Source organism: Triturus cristatus, chromosome 7 (genome assembly GCF_964204655.1).
Source record: "Triturus cristatus chromosome 7, aTriCri1.1, whole genome shotgun sequence".
Classification (NCBI taxonomy): Eukaryota; Metazoa; Chordata; class Amphibia; order Caudata; family Salamandridae; genus Triturus; species Triturus cristatus.
In genome coordinates, this window is record NC_140590.1 from 1,647,575,481 (window position 1) to 1,647,593,555 (window position 18,075).

At 41.4% G+C, this 18,075-nt stretch overlaps 1 protein-coding gene across 4 annotated transcripts in view; it reads right to left on the minus strand.

The window, feature by feature from the left end:
• Positions 1–374: 374 nt before the first annotated feature.
• LOC146812624 (DEP domain-containing mTOR-interacting protein-like) overlaps positions 375–18,075 on the minus strand; it is a 221,093-nt gene continuing 203,392 nt past the window's right edge. For 3 of the 4 annotated variants that reach the window (XM_085619703.1, XM_085619701.1, XM_085619700.1), the window contains 3 exons: positions 15,658–15,728; positions 15,187–15,291; positions 375–2,567 (listed from right to left, as the gene is read on the minus strand). In XM_085619703.1, the coding sequence (XP_085475829.1) occupies positions 2,442–2,567; positions 15,187–15,291; positions 15,658–15,728 (302 nt within the window). In that variant the 3' untranslated portion in view covers positions 375–2,441. The remainder of the gene's footprint in view (positions 2,568–15,186; positions 15,292–15,657; positions 15,729–18,075) is intronic. The other variant, XM_085619702.1, reaches the window with a different exon arrangement.

The window sequence follows — 18,075 nt, forward strand, 5'->3', positions numbered from 1 at the left end:
ACTTCCCTCTTAAGTGATTGTCTTAACTATTGCCTACATGTATTCCTATTTATAAACAAGGGCTTTAATTTTTGTATTTGTATTCATTGATTTGTATAGTACTTAAACCCACAGTAGCCCTAAACTACTTCTGCCTACTCCCGAGTTGGAGTAGTTTGTATCTACTAATGAAGCATTTGGGTGGAGATAGATTAAAACCACAAACAAATCCATGTGACTGGGATTATAAAGTCCCTTCTGGAGACCCACTTCTCTATTCCTTCGACTAGGTCACGTTTCTAATAAGACATCTTTTAATACTCCTATAGTTAGCGAATGATGCCATGATCAAGATTTAGTATTCAGAGTGAACACAAAAATGTACGTTAAAAACCTTCAATATATTAAAATGTTTTATTTATATTTATCTATATTTACAAATACACTTATTTCATGGCTTAAGATCATATATTCAGTATGCAAGGTCCATGGCTCATTGAACCAAAAAGATAGTGGTTCACACGTTCCAAGGAGAGATTTATCGCACAAGAGTAAAATAAGTCATAAGCACATTGGGTGTGATTAGACAACTAGAAAAAGCAACACAGTTGGCGTGATCATAAAGACCTTACATTTTGTCATAAATATTTGTTTCAAAAATACACCATTGCCAAATCCTTGAATGTAACCTGAGCCATGCGTCTGCCTGTAACGTGTTTTCAGAATCTACACAAATCCCCAGTCCTACTTACACCTTGATAACCACACCTTTAGGTGTCATCCCTTTGTCATCCCATTCTTGTTGTGATGGAATCATTTTTTCAGCAGTTATTTAAATGGGTAGTAAGAGAACCATCTTGACTAGATATGGACATCCAAAAGCATCCAGAAATCCAGATTAATATGCCTAATTTCAATTCTCAATTTCTATTGTCATTTGGATAATCAAACATCAATTTAGCCAGTACTATATTCTGCATCACATGATAAATCAGTTAAACATTTTGATCAATAGGAATTCTAAATGTCCATTAAGACCAATGCAGGATTTGGAATCACCAATCTGTCTTTTGAACACACATTGAATACCACTTTGCAATCCAAGTGAACGCACAATTCAAATGCTCATAAATAATTTGCCCTCCAAATCTTACATATTGTGGCATCCAAATGTTGGTAATCCCAATCCAAATAGTTCCTGATATTTGGACAACCATTCTAATTTCTGAAGCCTTAGGCAAGAGGTCCTCTGCCTTCAGATCTACAGAGAATATCACCTGCTCAGGTTTATCACAACAAGGTATGTACCCTTACTGTATCTCTAAAACATCAAGGGGACAGTCCAGAATGCGGACTTTATGTCTTGCGTTTCAGCAAGCTTGCCGTTTAACCTGATTTCAGGCTGTAGACCGATCAACTCAATATTGTTCTATAAATTAAAAGACAAACAGTTTTCTGGCTCCCTTCATTTGTGCTGTGAAATTACTGCTATAAAATCATCAGCTATCTGGCCATTCTGGCCTTATCATCACTTAAACCAATACCTGCCTCTCCCCTTAGATTTTATTTGACTTTTCCCAAAAAAGCAAATTTAAGACTGGAGCTTTATAACAGTAAATGTACTTGTTTCACTTGACTGGCTTCCTACCTAACTTGTGCGTACTTCTGTCGTTCCCATCTGTTTTATTTTTTAGGAGTTTGTTAAAGTCCTTTCTTGATTACACCAAACCGGCAGTGCATCATGTTTAGTTAAAGCCCACATTCATTATGTTTTCTAGATTATTATTTTTTGTGATGTAAGGTTAAAAGCTGGAGAATGTCTCGCACAAATAAAAAATAACATTCTTCGCTTTTTGCCCATCCTTTGCTTTTTTTCTCAAATGTTGCCCAGGGGAACTATACTTTTAGCGTAGCACACCTGACACTGTTTGAAGAAGATCTGAAATGTTAGGGGTGGAAAGATCAAAGGGTTTTATCCTGGGAAGATAACACCTGAAAGAAAAGGAAAATGCCACAAGAAAATATGCAGTCAAAACTTACAATGCAATCCTACTGCTAGTCCGGGCACAGCTGGTTAGGCCAATGTATACTTTGCAAACAAATACGAGGAAATAAACCTCTATTTAAAAGCACACAAACAAACACAAGCTGAAGACTGAGTGTGTAGTTTTCTTCCACGTTTCCATGAAGAGGAGGCTGCAGCACTAGCTATCCCGCAAGCTAGGTGGCGCTGCTCTGGCATTGCTCTGTAAGGAGAGTGACTTATGGGAACTGAGAGCATCTCCACACATAGTACTTTAAGGCACTATTCACTGCTACTTTGTGTGGGTGTTTATCGACAGCATGAGGATTATGTTAATGGTCCCTGGATGTTCATCGGTTGGCCCATGCGGAGGTACCCAATGCCTACATGGCGAGTGGTCATGCCCAGGTGTGTCCAGGTGTGATGGCTCCTCTGCACCTCACTGTACAGCCTCCATCACCTCAAGCACCAGGGTCCGGGGCCCTGTCATGATCAGGCTGCTGATGCGCTGGTAGTCTAAGTGCAGCACGCATACGCCATTGACGGACAGCACGAACTGGCAGACCTGCGAGACAGGAAGGGCAAAGAAGCACAGAGGAGAATTCACAATGCGGTGGAATATGGAAAAGTATGTATAGCGCTTCCTGCAGAACAATTCACCTCTAGGCACTTTAGAAATCAGTGCCCATTAAACCTGCTCTAGCCAATGAGAGAGGACGTCAGACTTTATGACCAGACGAAACTGGGCCACTGTGTTGGTCGAAATTATACTTACTAGATGCAAATAGTTTCTCTTCTGTGTAACAAATGACTTTTTTTGACGTTGGCAAGTTCAAATGGACAGCAGGAAGAGCTAGGATCGTTCCTTTATTTTAAAAAATACAAACTAAAACAAACACCATTTACAAGTTTCATGAGACAAATGGGATCTCAGTAGTGGTATATGAAGTGTACTGGTTCTAAAAGGAGCCACTTGTAACGAGTCAACTAGAATTTACCCTAAAGAGGGCGCCACCCACCAAAATCGCTACATGTAAGCATTTTTTGAGTGCACTGCTGATATTCAAGAGTAAAGTATGGAGGGCGGGGTGAGAAATTGAAGAACGTACTCAATTTCTCTTCCCTGTGGTTTCGATATGAAATTCCAGATTACTGCAATTGCAGGACCTCATTTATGAGGCTTTGGTGTAAAGCAGGAATGCATCGTATTTATCCAATGCAGTGCATTGCTGTCCTTGTCCCTGTTCTGGCGCAGCTTATCGCCAACGCAGGCACCCTTGCACCATAGTGCAAGGGTGCCTCTGTTGTTGGCAGGATTGTTTGTGTGCAGGAAGAGGCACCTTCATGCACAAAAACAATCCTGAGAGGCTTTTTCCTCTTTCCATGTGTGCTGCAGAAAGCAGTACCTTTATAAAGAGAAAAAACACAAGGAGAAATAAAGTTATTATTCCTCGTTGCGTCTTCAGGAGGCATAAGGTTTTGCTGCGTCACCAGGTTTACGTGGTCTTGTAAATCTGGCAAAGCATCAAAATCCATGGGAGTTGCGTGGGAACACAGCGCAATGCCGATGGAACACCTCCCTAGCTCAGAGTAAGGCAACGCAGTGATTTGCGCTGCCTTGACTTTCTCCATATCTATGAGGCTATTCAAAGCCACCCAAAGTGGCTTTGCGTGGCCTTATAGATATGATTTTGTTGTTTGCGTCGCCGGTGTGTCACTAAAAGTGACGCTCTGGCAGTGCAAGGGGCTCATAAAAATGCCCCCTAGAGCTTTTGGGTAAAAAAAAGCGCGGGCAGAAATTCGTCACAAAGAAAGAGGCCGACAGATAATTATGGAGCTAAGGTTGCTGAGTGATGTCGCTAACATTCCAAGGAGTGTTCATTCCTCAGGACTCGAGATGAGGGGATGTCATCAAACTGCGACTGTCATCACTCATCAAACAGGCCTTTGATGGTACAGAACTAGACTGTGTCAGTAACCAAAGAAAAAACAAGAGCAGGTAGTTGAACGAGCATAGTTTGTTTTACAGGTTTAAAAGCTCAACGCGATGAGTGAGTCACTGTAAAGAGCTAGAATAGTACTTCTAGCTCCTTTAAATAATGGTACATATCATCAGTTTTTGTTTACTGCTTTATTAGTGAAAATCTCTCTGAAGAGGAGAACACTTGGCAGCATGTTTACTAACATAAAATAAGTGATTACATAAAAAATAAAGAGAAAAATTAAAATCATGGATGGATTTAATAGAAGATTTTTATTCCAGATCGTATTTTATTTTTAGCCACTAGATGGCAGTGTTGTCTTCAGTTTAGGGCGCGGGTTGCTCTTACTGTTTGACAGTGGCCATTAAGGTCCTAGAAATATAGGAATTATGGGTACCATACTCCCAATATACCCAGCTGTCCCTCAGGTTATAAATGGCAGTGCTGTGTACCCTGCATTGTATAGAGCAGGTTGTCAGTGTAAAATGATGCAGTAAATTTAGAGAGCTCAGCTAGCACTGTGTGGCACGCCTGACAATTATGGTGCTTTTCTCACCACCACCTTTGGTGCTATCAGTTTCAAACCCATACATGACATTTTTACACTGAAACTCGAAGGTCCAAAATACTATGGACCAGATTTAGCAAGACTTTGTACCAGTTCAAAGTAACAAAGAGTGATGTTAAGCAGAGCAAATTCTTGAAACATTATTTACAATCCAGCCAAATCACGATTTGCGCTGGCAAGTAACGCACAGTAGCACGCTGTGCTGCTTTACATCAAGGGGGTGACCTATGAGTGCTACACGGGCATTCCCATGCAGCCATCCGTGGTTTTTGTGGCAAAGCCCTACATGTGAAAAATGGAAGACAGGGCTTTGCACCCAATAAAATATGCCTCCTCGAGTTTTATTCAGTGGCGGCTGGCACAGGTAGGAGTGGTGAGGCAGAGCGGGGTGAGAGAGGGGGGAGTCGACAGACAACGGGAGAAGTGAAATTAAATGAATAAATTATAAAAAACACTTACCTTGGCTCACCACATCGCCGAGTCAATGATGTGGCGAGCGCAAGGTGAGTGGCTTTATTTACTTTTTTATTTAATTTTACCTATCCCGTTGTCTGTCGACTTCATCCCCCAACCCGCCCGCCTCCGCCCCGTCACTTCGCCCCGCCACTCTTACCTGTGCCGGCTGCCCCTGTTATATTTTCTCTAAACTTTAACAACTTTGCATGTGTACTGCTGTACTGTACAGTACACATAATAACTTGGAAAGTTTTACAGTATGTCTAAGCACTGCATTTTATACTGGAAGGGCATCTTTCCAGTACAAATCCTAAGCCAGACTTCACACACATTCCTTGCACTACGGAGCAAGAGTGTGTGCATGACGCAAGGCAACCTAAAGAGCAACAGCGCAGAGCAAAGGAGCAACAATGCCATACCTTAGTAAATATGGTGCTGTCCTGCTCTCTCACGCAACACAGTGCAGCAACTTTGGTTGCCGAGCTGAGTTGCGTCACTTAGTAAATTTGCCCATGTGATGGTGCTTCAAAAGGCTCGTTATTGTGACACACATGACACGGGGCCCTTTAAGAGCGCAAAGGGCAATTTATTCATCATTTTTAAAAATTACATTCCAAATAATTAAAAAATGTTTTTTTTTTAAATGGGACCATTTATTTAGGGTATTACAATTAATGTTTTTATTCATTACAAGCTGTCGGGTTTATTGGAGAATATTGTGGTTAATGTTTTATGTTGATTGTGAGTATGTCATTTATTTCTCTTAAGTTAGAAATGAGTTACATTTTTTAGGGGGTTATATTTTTTGAGTAGTGTTTCGTTTATACATTATATATTAAACATATTTAAAATATTTACAGCTATAAAGTATTTATTCTAATTTTTGCTTTATATGTGTAAAAAAAGTTATATTTTCAAATGTTGGTGTTCATGTATTTAGGGCTGTATACGTTTCTTTGTATACCTACCTTACAGGTTAAGCAACTTAGTTGGGGCTTGTTTGGGAATTGTTATAATGGTATGTTAAACATCTTATTTTTACACTGTTCTTGTTTCTTACTATACCTAGATCATAAAACTGTGTTAAATTTATTTGGCGATTTTAAACGTTACTTTTTTCAAAATGTAAATTGTTACATAATGAATGCTATAAACAAATGTTTTGCTCCGGTTTGTGGGTCATTTTTTCACTGTGCAATTTATACAGGGTGTTTATTTTACAAAACATATTTAAAAGTAAGATTTATTATTAAATAGTTTTTAATTCAACACCACTACCCACCCTTTTCTAAAATTAAGTACAATGAATACATTTATACAATACAGTTATGAGTGTAAAGTTAGTAATAGGAGGGGCATAGACAAGATGGCGGCCGCACAAGACGTGTATTAACGAGCTCTGCCCTTGGCCCGCATATCATCCTGATGCATCCCACTACACTCAGTCCTGAAGGCACCCCAGGCCCGTGCCTGCTTCTTGGCCACTTAGTCCTGAGTAGGGTTCTTCCTGACATCTCTGCTTCTTCTATTTCGGGGTCAGGGCACCAGCCATTCCCCGACCCGTTGGTTGTGCACAGAGTTGGTCACTAGTCCCTTACCATGTAGCTGTTTCCTCTGAAGTGGGATGCACACAAGGTGCTTATGAGGGGCCACTGAATGTCTATTGTGTGGGGAGGTCTGCCAAGTCCTGACTAAGGAGCTGGAAACCCTCGAACGTGATCGGCGCCACCTTGAGATAGCAGTTCCATGGAAGTTGGGCAGCTCTGGCAGTTGCGACAACAACAAAGGGAATCAAAGATGTGCTTCCGGTGGAATGAATATAAGAAGAGGCCTGCCCTCCTGCATGTTGAGGGGGGCCGCTTGGGGAGAATACTGGTGTGGCTAGTGAAGGAGGATCAATCGTGCTCACTGATAGGAGTCATTAATTTGGGGATGGAATCATGGTCACCTCACAGGCAGCCATTAACAAGACCTTCTGGGAGAACTTTTGGACGCCAAACAAGACAGGGGACACACTCCTACCCGACCAGGTCCACGAGTTCCTCTGGGAACTTCTGCTACCCACATTGTCCCTAATCCAGTGAGCCGACCTGGATGCACCAATCCAATTAGAGGAATTACAGACAGCCATTGCCCAAATTTCTCAGGTACAGTCGGGCTGCCTATTAAGCTGTATGCGACATTCACTTCACATCTTACTCAACATCTCTTGGATGTGTTTAATGAAACTAGGGCGGTGGGTCGGCTGCCAGAATCACTCTTGTGGTCGTCAACAAGTGGGACCATGACCCCTTGGTTGTTTACTCTTACCATCCACTCTTGCAATCAAGATTTAAGAGGAAGAGACTTGGGAAAGTGCTAGCCAATCGTCTTCTCCCTGTGAGCTACACGCTGGTCCATGCAGATCAATCGGTGCATGTACCTAGACAAAATATATTCCTTAGTGTTCGTAGCTTGCTACGTTCCATACAGGCTGCCCTAACTGGGTCTCATGGGCAGACTGCAGTGTCGTTCGGCATTGAGAAGGCATTCAACACCTTGGGATGGGATTACTTATGGGTGACTCTGGAAAGCATGCGCTTTAGCCCAGGATTCGTACCTTGTATAATTGACCTACGGCGAGGGTTAGGACAGGCCAGTTGATTTCATACAGTTTTGTAATATAGAGGGATACCAAGCAGGGCTGCCCCCTATCTCATCTGATATTTGCCAAAGCCATGGAGCCCCCTTGCCTTTAAGTTACACCTTCACACAAAGCAATGGGGGATCCAGGCACGGGGTATGCAACATACAGTCTTGCTATATGAGGATGATGCCCCTGTCTTTTGGCGAGAAATGGCCGGCTCCCTTCCGTGCCTGATTTTATTACGGGAGGACTTCAGGGCTATGTCAGGCCTCGGGGTAAACTGAGCCAAGTCATGCTTGTTCCCTTTATCCACGATCCCAGCACCAGACATTGGTACCCTACCGCACTACAGCCTTCAATTGTGCAACAATACATTTAAATACCTAGGGATCCAGGTAGATAATGCAGATAAGGACCTCAAGGGGGCAATGTCAATAAGGCATTTGGCTACATCTGCAAATTCATCCCCTTCTGACTGTCCTTGCCTCTATTCCCGTTGTGTCGTGTAACAATCTCGAAAATGCTTATTTTTCCCCACCTCCTATACCATTTTGCTGCACTTTTTATCTCGCTCCCCAGGCGATTTTCTAGGGAACTCCACAGCCTTTTGCTGGAGTTGATATAGGGCACTGGCAGAAGTCGAGTGGCGTTATCTGTGCTCCAGCGTACATTGCTGGAGGGGGGACTTGCGGCTCCCAATTATGAACTGTACTACACAGCGATGCATTTACAGTGGCTACTACACTAGCTGGGCCTGGCCCCTTGTCTTGAGAGTGGACATTCTCACGATCCTAGAGGGGACCAGCATTTATACATGGCTGTCTGACTTGGGAATTCGCCCACAGAGGGAAATGAACCAGATGATGATGGCCTGTTCCTGCTGGTGAAGATATGTACATGGTGGCAGGCTCCTTCTGCCATACTCCCCACAACTATCAGTGTGGCAGTTGCCATGCCTCCAAGAGGGGGCCAGAAGATTCAACACGGCACCGTGGTGGGAGGCGGGCATTGACTACCTGGGGGACTTCTACACTGAAGGCAAGTTCATGTCCTTTCCAGACATCATAGACATGTATGGCTTCGGGGCGGGCCATTCTCTGACACACCGCGCCATTCAACACGCAATCAATACTACACCTCAATCACTGACTCTGCACGTGGTCTTATCTGGCGGCGGTACACGGCGTGCAATGTCGATCTTATGCACAACACTGTCCGCTGCCACATCTGAGATATCTGTGGAGGCAGGCACTAGATGGGATGATGTTCTCCCACAACCACTGAGGGAGAAACGCTGGTCCCGGGGTTCCAACATGTGAAGGAGGTCTACTGCATTCCTTGTTTTTGTGTCACACAGTTCAATTAGTTGCATCATGCATACCTGACACCACAATACATCAAACACATATTTCCTGCAACATCTTCCGAGTGCCCTCGATGCAGGGCACTCAAGCCTGGATTCTTTCATATTGTTTGGGAGTGCCCTGTGCTCCTGAGAGCATGGGCGGAGAGCACAGGTATCACCACTAAGCTCGCTTAGCATGCCCTTATATTATTACCTGAGTCATGCCTACTTGGACTTCGCCCTAAGGCTAAGGGGGACAAACACTTTCCCTGCTTTTTCGACCTCGCCTTTGTCCTATTTAAGCGACAGATTGTGATGTTGTGGAATGCGACCTCGGCCCCTGGTACTCAACGCTGGCTGACACTTTGCTGAAGTGGTCGTGTGCAGAGGAAGATGCTCTTAAATTGTTGTGAACCAGAGGGGGAGGGTTGGCGGGAGGTGGAAGTTGGGAGATCCATATCAGGAACATAGTGGCAAAAAACGACACCCGCCATGCCAGAATGACACCTCGGTTTCTGCAGCAGCTCCTTATGTTCTCATGGGCTGCCCCACATGATGCTTGTGGATGTGGTGCGGCTAAGCCCTTCCATAACTCACGTCCTAGGCCTTCCCTCTAGCTACTGAGGGGGCGGCCTGTGGAGACCACTGGGTAGGCCATGGGGACATTGCCCGGACCTGGGATGCACAATTGCTTCATGCTCACACCGCTTCCAGTCTTCCCCTCTACCAGGCATTTGGAACTAAGAAACACACATACACGTGTGCCCATTAGTTATGCCTGTACACTTGCAACATACACTGGGTGCATTACCTGAACCTCGACCTACCCAGTGCACTATTACACTCTCCGACGACCTAGAATATCCTTTTTCCTTGTAGACTCCATTGTTGTAGTTCTTTTATTTTTCTGTTCACTTGTGCCTTTATTTGCACCAACCTTAATTAAATCGCGGAGTCATATTGCTGACCTCTTGCTGCCATTGTCAACTCTAATGTGGTTCATATTTGACTTGTTATGTATTAAAACAATAAACACACACACACATATATATATATGAAAATATATATATAGATATATATATATATAAAGTAATTACTCGTAACTTTGCGCACATAGATGGAGATCGTTGCAACCATGGCTGAGATATCCCTGTGGAAAAGTATGGGTAAAATGAATAAAAGTTCATTCTTTTTAAAACATAGATTTAAAATATTAATTATTGTCCGAGACTAATAAAATTAAATGTCAAGTTAAATGTGTATTAAATAAGTATTGAATAAGTTTAATCTATTAAATACATTTATATAAATTATGAATATTTTTTTTTAATAATTGCAAAAATCCCACTCTCACTAGGTAAACATCCATTACAACGCAGTCATTACAACGACCTACCTTTACAACGCAACTGTTACAATGCAACTGCCTTTGCATCGCATGCCATTACAATGCATGCCATTACCACGCATGTCACTACAACGCATGCCATTACAACGCATGCCATTACAACACATACCATTACAACGTATGGAATTACAACGCATTATAAGGTAAGTAATGGAGATATTTTTAGTATTAGGGTGGGTATGGGTTCTGGGGTACAAGGGAATAGTAATTTTTACCCCTACACTATCCAACAATTTCCCTACTGTTGCACTCACTGGAGTAGGAATAGTAATTTTTACCCCTACACCATCCAACACTTACCCTACTGTTTGCCCTAAAAGTATTATGCGTTGTAATGGTATGCTTTGTAATGGTATGTGTTGTAATGGTAGTTTTAAAAAATGTGTTGTAATGGAATGCGTTGTAATGGTAGGTTTAAAAAATGCATTGTAATGGCATGCATTGTAAAATCATGCAATGTAATGGTAGTTGCGATGTAAAGACTGCGTTGTAAAAGAATGCTTTGTAATTGCATGCGTTGCAATGTCATATATCCCCCTCACTAACATTTCAATTGTAATTTAATATGCAGTAAGTTTTACTAAAAGTTCTATGCTGAGTTCATTTGAATAGTTTTTAATTAACAATTAAAAGTTTACTTATTTAAAAGTTTACTGAATTGTATTTTGATGGATGTTTGTGCACTTGCAAAAGAATGTAAAAGAGAAAAAAGAAACACATCTTGCTCAGTAGTGCAACATTTTGCCCAGGAACATAGGGCTAACACACAGCTCCTATCATTCTTTAGTATTGACAGGGTTTTGCCATGCAGAAGGGCTGGGGGTAGGATTGATTTGCTGAGAAAGCTTGAATGAAGGTACAACATTGGGCTAGGGCCCAAACACCCTGGCAGTCCACACTGCATAAAGAGGTCAGGCAAGCCTTTGGAGTCCACCACAAAAGATTTAAAAGAGAATCTTTAAGTGTGTTGAATATGAACTTCAGCACAGCTTTTCCTGAATAACCTTAGGATCAAGTTAGGGGGTTATATAGCGAAAATATATGATAACATGAAAATAACAAAATAGTGTTGTAGAGTTTGGAATTCTTAGAAAATGATCAGGGAGATGTCTGGTACCACTTAATATATGCAGTACCCCACTGGGGCACTAATGTAAACAAAGAGTGTGCAAAGATATCCACTGAGACTTAAACATGATCTATTTTGAAAAAAGATTCACTGTATGCCTATATTTATCACCATGGACATCAATGTATATGCCACGCCCTCTATTGTGCTAACAATGTGCAATCGTGGGGATTCCATTGACGTTGTTCAATTGTGAAATACCATAAAACTCTTTGAAAGTTGTAATTATATGTGAACGAAGTGTATATATAAGTGGAGCTGTAACCACACAAGGGAGAGATTTATGGATAGTGTGTGCTGAGTCTGCTTTTCACATGGAGTCATGGTTCAAACAGACTAAAGGTGAGATGTGTATAGCATCTTTTGTCATGGTGTATCATTCGTTTTTTATTTATGTTGATCACATAGTGTAATGCCTTTGATTTGAGCAGGGCGTTTTATGCCACATCACTAATAAAGAAATCTGCATCTGATGTTATCTCAAAGTGCAGGTATTCATTTGAAGATTATTGAAATATGAGACAGGGATGACACCCAACGCCCCAGGATCAGCACCAAAATGGAGTGAGCCTTGAATTACTGTAGCAGGACAGAGCAATACATGAATATAGGTATAAAATAACAATGTTGAAATAATGTAATTAATTTAACATTAGTTGTTTACCCTTTTGTGAGTGTTTCTATTAGCATGTCCCATATCTCAATGTCCCAAAAACCCCGCCCATTTAGGATTAAGTAATTCCAATTTTGAAGCCACTTTACCGTTCCTCCCACATTTACTACAAAAGCATATAAAGATGTGTGTGGGAATCTCTGCGCAGAAAAGGCAAGACAAGCTGATGCACAGGCCTGAGATATAGGTTTATTAAAGCCTTAGCTAACGGCCATTAAAGGCCTGCTCCAGTGTTGGTGAGGGCCTTTAACAAGGGAGTGGGCCTTTATTGCCCGGTAGAGCCCATACGAAGGGTTCTCAGGCCATTAGAACATTCCGCCCCTAGAGGCCAGAATATTCTAATTTGTAAAACAAAAGCTTTGCGGAGACCGAGGGGGTTAAAAGACCCTCGGGCTCCGTGAGGCCTTTGTTAAACATTGGAATGTTGATGCTCCGGGCATCTACCGGCCGTTAGAAGCCCGGAGCACTCCATCATTTTTAATGGACCTCCAAACATTCCAATAATGGCATGTTGTAGTTTACGAATAGTACTGCTGTAGTACTACTTTCAATACTATGAAATGCAGTTTGTGAATAGGCCCCATAATGTTGTAGTCAGCAGGAAACAGAGGAACGTGTTCATATGTAATAATAAAACGTGTGCCTCTTTTATTCTGTGCCTCCCAAATATGTTTTAAACTGGTTTTCAGTTTCAGATATATTCTGGGTCAGCAGTATGAAGCATTGGGAGGACCTCATTCCATTATGTAAAAGGCCTGCTTAGCGGTATTGTACAGTACCTATGTGTAGCATAAGGGTACCACCAGGATTCACTTGAGATTCAAGATATCCGACTTTACAAACAGTAGTATAATGTTTGGGATTGTTCCACTCTCTCACTGCCTTCTGCTTGGGATGATATCTGTAGTGCAGCATGAGTCATTATTTTAATTCTGTTCAAATTATATTCAAATATGAAAGGTTTCTTTCATGCTGCAAATAAAAATTATTCTCCAGACCATCAGTTGGAGGCATTGATTCTATCTAGATACTTTCAGCACTTAGGTACCTTTTATAATACCAGAGTACTACAATCAACAGATGAAAAGTGATCAGGTAACTTTCCAAAGTGTGTCCAAGTGTGCTGCATCACATGTTCACACCGTACATTTGCTAACCTTTGATTCAGCTGAGCGGGAAATATTTGTATTTAAATGTGTAAATTATGTAGCAGATATCACTGTTGCCAATGCTGAAAGTTAATTATTCCATGGGAAATGCAGTAGCAAAAGAATGGCAAGATTCCAGGAACCCTGCTTATGACCAAGACTGTACATTTCGTGAAAAGTATGGGATATATTTGCACCTCTAAAGTTACTATACCTTTGGCAGGTAGAACTACTATCCCAACCTCTAAGGTCTATGCAACCTAAGGGGTAAGTAAGGGCTGATGTTTCAGGAGCATTGCTAGGATTTTCAGGCCCCCAGACAAAATAGCATTTTCCTACTTGTGGTCTCCCAATACAACTCTGGCATCACAACGAGGTCCCCTTCCCGCGTCTCAAGAAAACATTGGTGTTGGCGCTCCAAAATCTGAGATTAGGAGATGTGGGAGCTTTTTCATTTTTCCATTCTTCCCCTTCCCAGTAGAATGCTACTCATATTATATGGCAGATAGAAAGGCAAAGGATGTCAAAGGTAATAGTGAAAGAAAATATATAATATACATTATTAAAAAATTATAGAAAGAAATGCCAGTTTCACAGCTAGCTTATGTGACCTTCCTCTACAACCTATGTCTTTTAGCCTTTATCATGAGTATATTGTACTCTAATACACATTATTTGGCCATGTTCATTGTATAAGGGTCTTGGGAATTGAAGGGGCCACTCAGCATGAATTATTATTATTTTTTAATTTGCCTTCAGAACCCCTGTACAACCTGTGTCTTCTTCCAATTTCAAAAGAAAAGTGTGCTTTAATGCATATTAATTGTTTCAATTTCTCTAGAATGTTCCCGGGGGAACCCTTCCATGGTATTAAGGGGCAGTAAAATGTTTAGACCAGTTTAATGACTACATTTTGCATCTGCATCAGTGCAATAGCCCAACACTTGTGCAATATATGCTGTTCTGGCCACTTTCTCAATATAACATGTGAGAGGAGAGTGCCTCCCCTGGAAGAGGCAGACTTTGGTATGGAGATCTTCTGCACGGTCCCTGGCGTGTAACTAGTAGTTGCCCAAGAAGTCAGTGATGACCACAGGGCGGGTAAGTAGCCATTAATAGCACATCAACTGTGGTATTAACCTCTTCAGTGCCCATGACGAGCTGGACTCGTCATGGGCCGCGGTAGCGCTGTGCCCATGACGAGTCCAGCTCGTCATAGACCCCGCCCGCTAATGCAACGGCCGGCACAGGGCGGGGAAAGGGGCGGGCACTGAAGGGGTTAAAGGAACAGGATTCAAACAAAAAAAGAAACCAGGGTATTTTAAGTGAACAATAGATCTGTCTCAAACCTCAGTGGTAGAAGGTAATGCTACATTTTGTGATGCTGGGAAATTTACTGTTTAATAGCACTGTACAGAACTTTGTTATATTGCCCAATAAGTTATGGCCTGGGATTATGTCAGGATCACAGTCTTTACTGTCAAAAGTTTGATTCAGGATATGTGCGTTAAATTTAATTTAGTATTCTTTTGACTCTGAAATAAGAATGTCACACCAGGCCAAATTACGTGGTACACAACAGGGGCAGAGCAACTTCGTATCAGCATTTGGACCCTTGGATCAGTACAAAACCATCTGCATGAACCAACAAGTGCATAGAGGCACATACTGCACCGGCCACTGGATGCACATGTTGTCTCTCATTGGTCTGTTTGTGCAAATGTCAGAGATAAACTACACTGAGCTAAAATTGCACAAAGGCATCTAGTGTGTAAGAAAGGCAGCCATGCAAGTATCCTTTCATGGGGCTCAGGACCTTCTCTTGGGTCATCACACAGAATTTCCTTACCTTCAAGCCTGCTGCAGAAGCTGGGCCACCGGGGTCTACAGCCTGGATGTGACAGGGTCTCCCACCGCGAACCACAAAGCCCCAGCCTACAGCATCTCCGACAATCTGCAAGAGAAGCGTCTTCAATGTATCTGAATCTGCAACAATGATGTCTTTCTTGAGGTCTGTCCAAAAAGTGGAACAGTACTGAGTCCAACAACATCAATGCACTGGAAAAGTATCACCTAGTAGTCAGAATTTCAGTCAATTGAAAATGTGATGATCCCTGCAGAGCTCCAAGTATCTTTTGACATCCATTACAGTGCACATCAACTACCAATAGTCTGCTTTTTGTTTAGCCAATCAGAAATGTGAAAGACCAACAGGAGCTTCCATTGGTTGTTGACATGTATTGCCATATTTATACATAATAATGAGTAGACTATAAAGCAGGGTTTTTTGTTGAATTTAGTGTGTTATCAGATGACTCACCGTTAGGGTTTTCTTCAGGTAAGGCGCTCCCGGGGATAACAGCTCCTCATTTGTGACTTTCCGCTTTAACACTGTAACAGTAAGGACTCATATCAGGGGACTCACTGAAAGGCGGGGATGTGCTGTACGCAAAATCTGATTGGTCAAAACTGTGACACCACTGTCCTAAATTCATGGCCTACAACTCACACAAGTCCATGCTCACACATGATGGCATAATGCCAAAACCATGTACAGACGCTAAACCTTGTCTCGGGGTTATTGGAGCCATTCTGCAGTTGTAAGATTTTGTTTTACCGACTGTGTCCTAGGAAAATGGGTCCGCCTTGAGCACCATGCACATAGCAAATAATTGCCCATCACATGACAATGTCTACAAAGCATGAGGCTTTATCCTTGCATGAGGCAACTTGCTCACAATCAAATGGTATTTTTTGAGGGCCACAAAGTGGGCACCGTTGGGTGCCTCTTCGCAATGAAAGAGCCATCATGGACTGGATCAAATTATATTTTGAGTTTCTTGGACTGTGCCTCTTAGGCATCGTGACTTTTGCAAGGGAATTTTTCACTCACCAGAGGTAGTCACCAAGAGTAGTACCATGTGCACACCATCTGACCATCAGTCACTTACTCATGGGCAACATTCATGCAGTGAAGTAGCTGACTACAAGTCACAAGTTCACATGCAGAGAGACAGGTGGATCCATGATGCTCTGTTGACACAGCTGGACAGTGTATCACTATGTTTGCACTTTTGTAGTATGTTAAGAAGTAAGAATAGTATTCCTATAATACTACCAAATTTTATCTTCTAACCTACTAGTGAATGGTCTGGGACTCCACCTATCTTATCATTTATGTGCATAGATCTCTGTTCAACTCTGTATGTGTTTTAAGAGTAAATGTGAGAGGGATAGGTGGGAATGGCTGGAAAATGGGAAATGTTTACAAATACATGGGAGGGTGTTAGGGAGGGTTTAATAGAGGGTTTTAGGGAGCAACATGCACCCACCCACAAAAGGTTAAGCCCATTGCTATTGCAAAACTGCACTTCCATAGTTACTACAGCCAAACAAGACCCATAACAGTTGTAAATGTACTTCATCTCAGGGGTGGATTAAGTCCAGCAACACACACGGCAAACAATTGGTACTGCAATATCCACCCATAGAAAATAATGGCCCCTCAAAATAAGAGCCCATAAGAAATGATGTTAAAATAAAGTTACGTATTTTAACTTTTTTTTTAAATATAAATACATGTAATTCGATGTCAACATTTTTCATATAAATACAACATAAATATTAATTTACTATACAAAATGTTAATAACCTTTATTAATTTTAACATTAATTTAACTTTAATTTAAAATAATTTAAATTATATGTGTACACAACTTTAAATAATTGTTACTAAACAGTAAATAAATATAAATGTTATACTTTAGGTGGGATTTGTTTTATTTTAATTTTAATTAATATATTAAAAATAATTAAATATTTAATAAAGAAATTAGTTAAAATGCTGCAGTATTTTTTTTTATCTACCTTTAACGTAAATATTTTAAATTAAGGTACTTTAAATAACATTAGAATATGCTTACTAGTTTATTTTTATTTTTAATAAACATTTTTACTTTTCCCTTAAACTTTACTGTAGGGTGATAATCATGTATATGTTTACCTTTGTGAACAGACAGAATAACAAAGGAGAGATTGAGAAGAGTTACCATCACAATAGCCATAAAGAAAGTGGAGCGAGCAAAGCTACCAAATTCCTGCTGGGTGTCCCGCACACAGAGTGTGAAAAAATGTATTTCGTTTAAAAAAAAAAAAAACACCTCACCCACCAACCTAGTTGATGGCAAGCTTCATTTTTGGGGTCCCAATGATGAAGCTTGCTACCAACTAGTTTGATGGATAAGGGGTCTTTAAAAAAACCTAAAGGTGTTTCCTTCACTCTGTGTGTGGGACAACCTGAAGGAATTTGGTAGCTTTGCTCGCTACCTTTGTGTATTGCCCCTTAACATCTAAAAGCCCATTACTCTCTCTGAGGATCCAAGCACAGACGTGTATAACTTATCATTACATTCAACCCAGTGTGCAAATAGCCCAAACACCATCACTTCCCTATGACAACATTTACACTTCAGCATGTTTATTAGTGTTGCTAAAAACCACCTCCTGTACTGCTGAATGCTGGGTTGCTGTATACCAAGCAGCCTAGCCTTTAGTCACTGCACACCTCTTTCTTACACCATCCTGCACATCTGGTCTCTTTCCTCACTCTTTCAGGTTATTTTTCATCTCTGCTTTTTCCCTTTTGTAACTGTTTTCCTATATTTCTCTTCATCCTTTTTTCTCCCTTTTTTGCCTCTCTTGCTCTGTGTCAAAATGTTATGATGGAATTGGCCCAGTG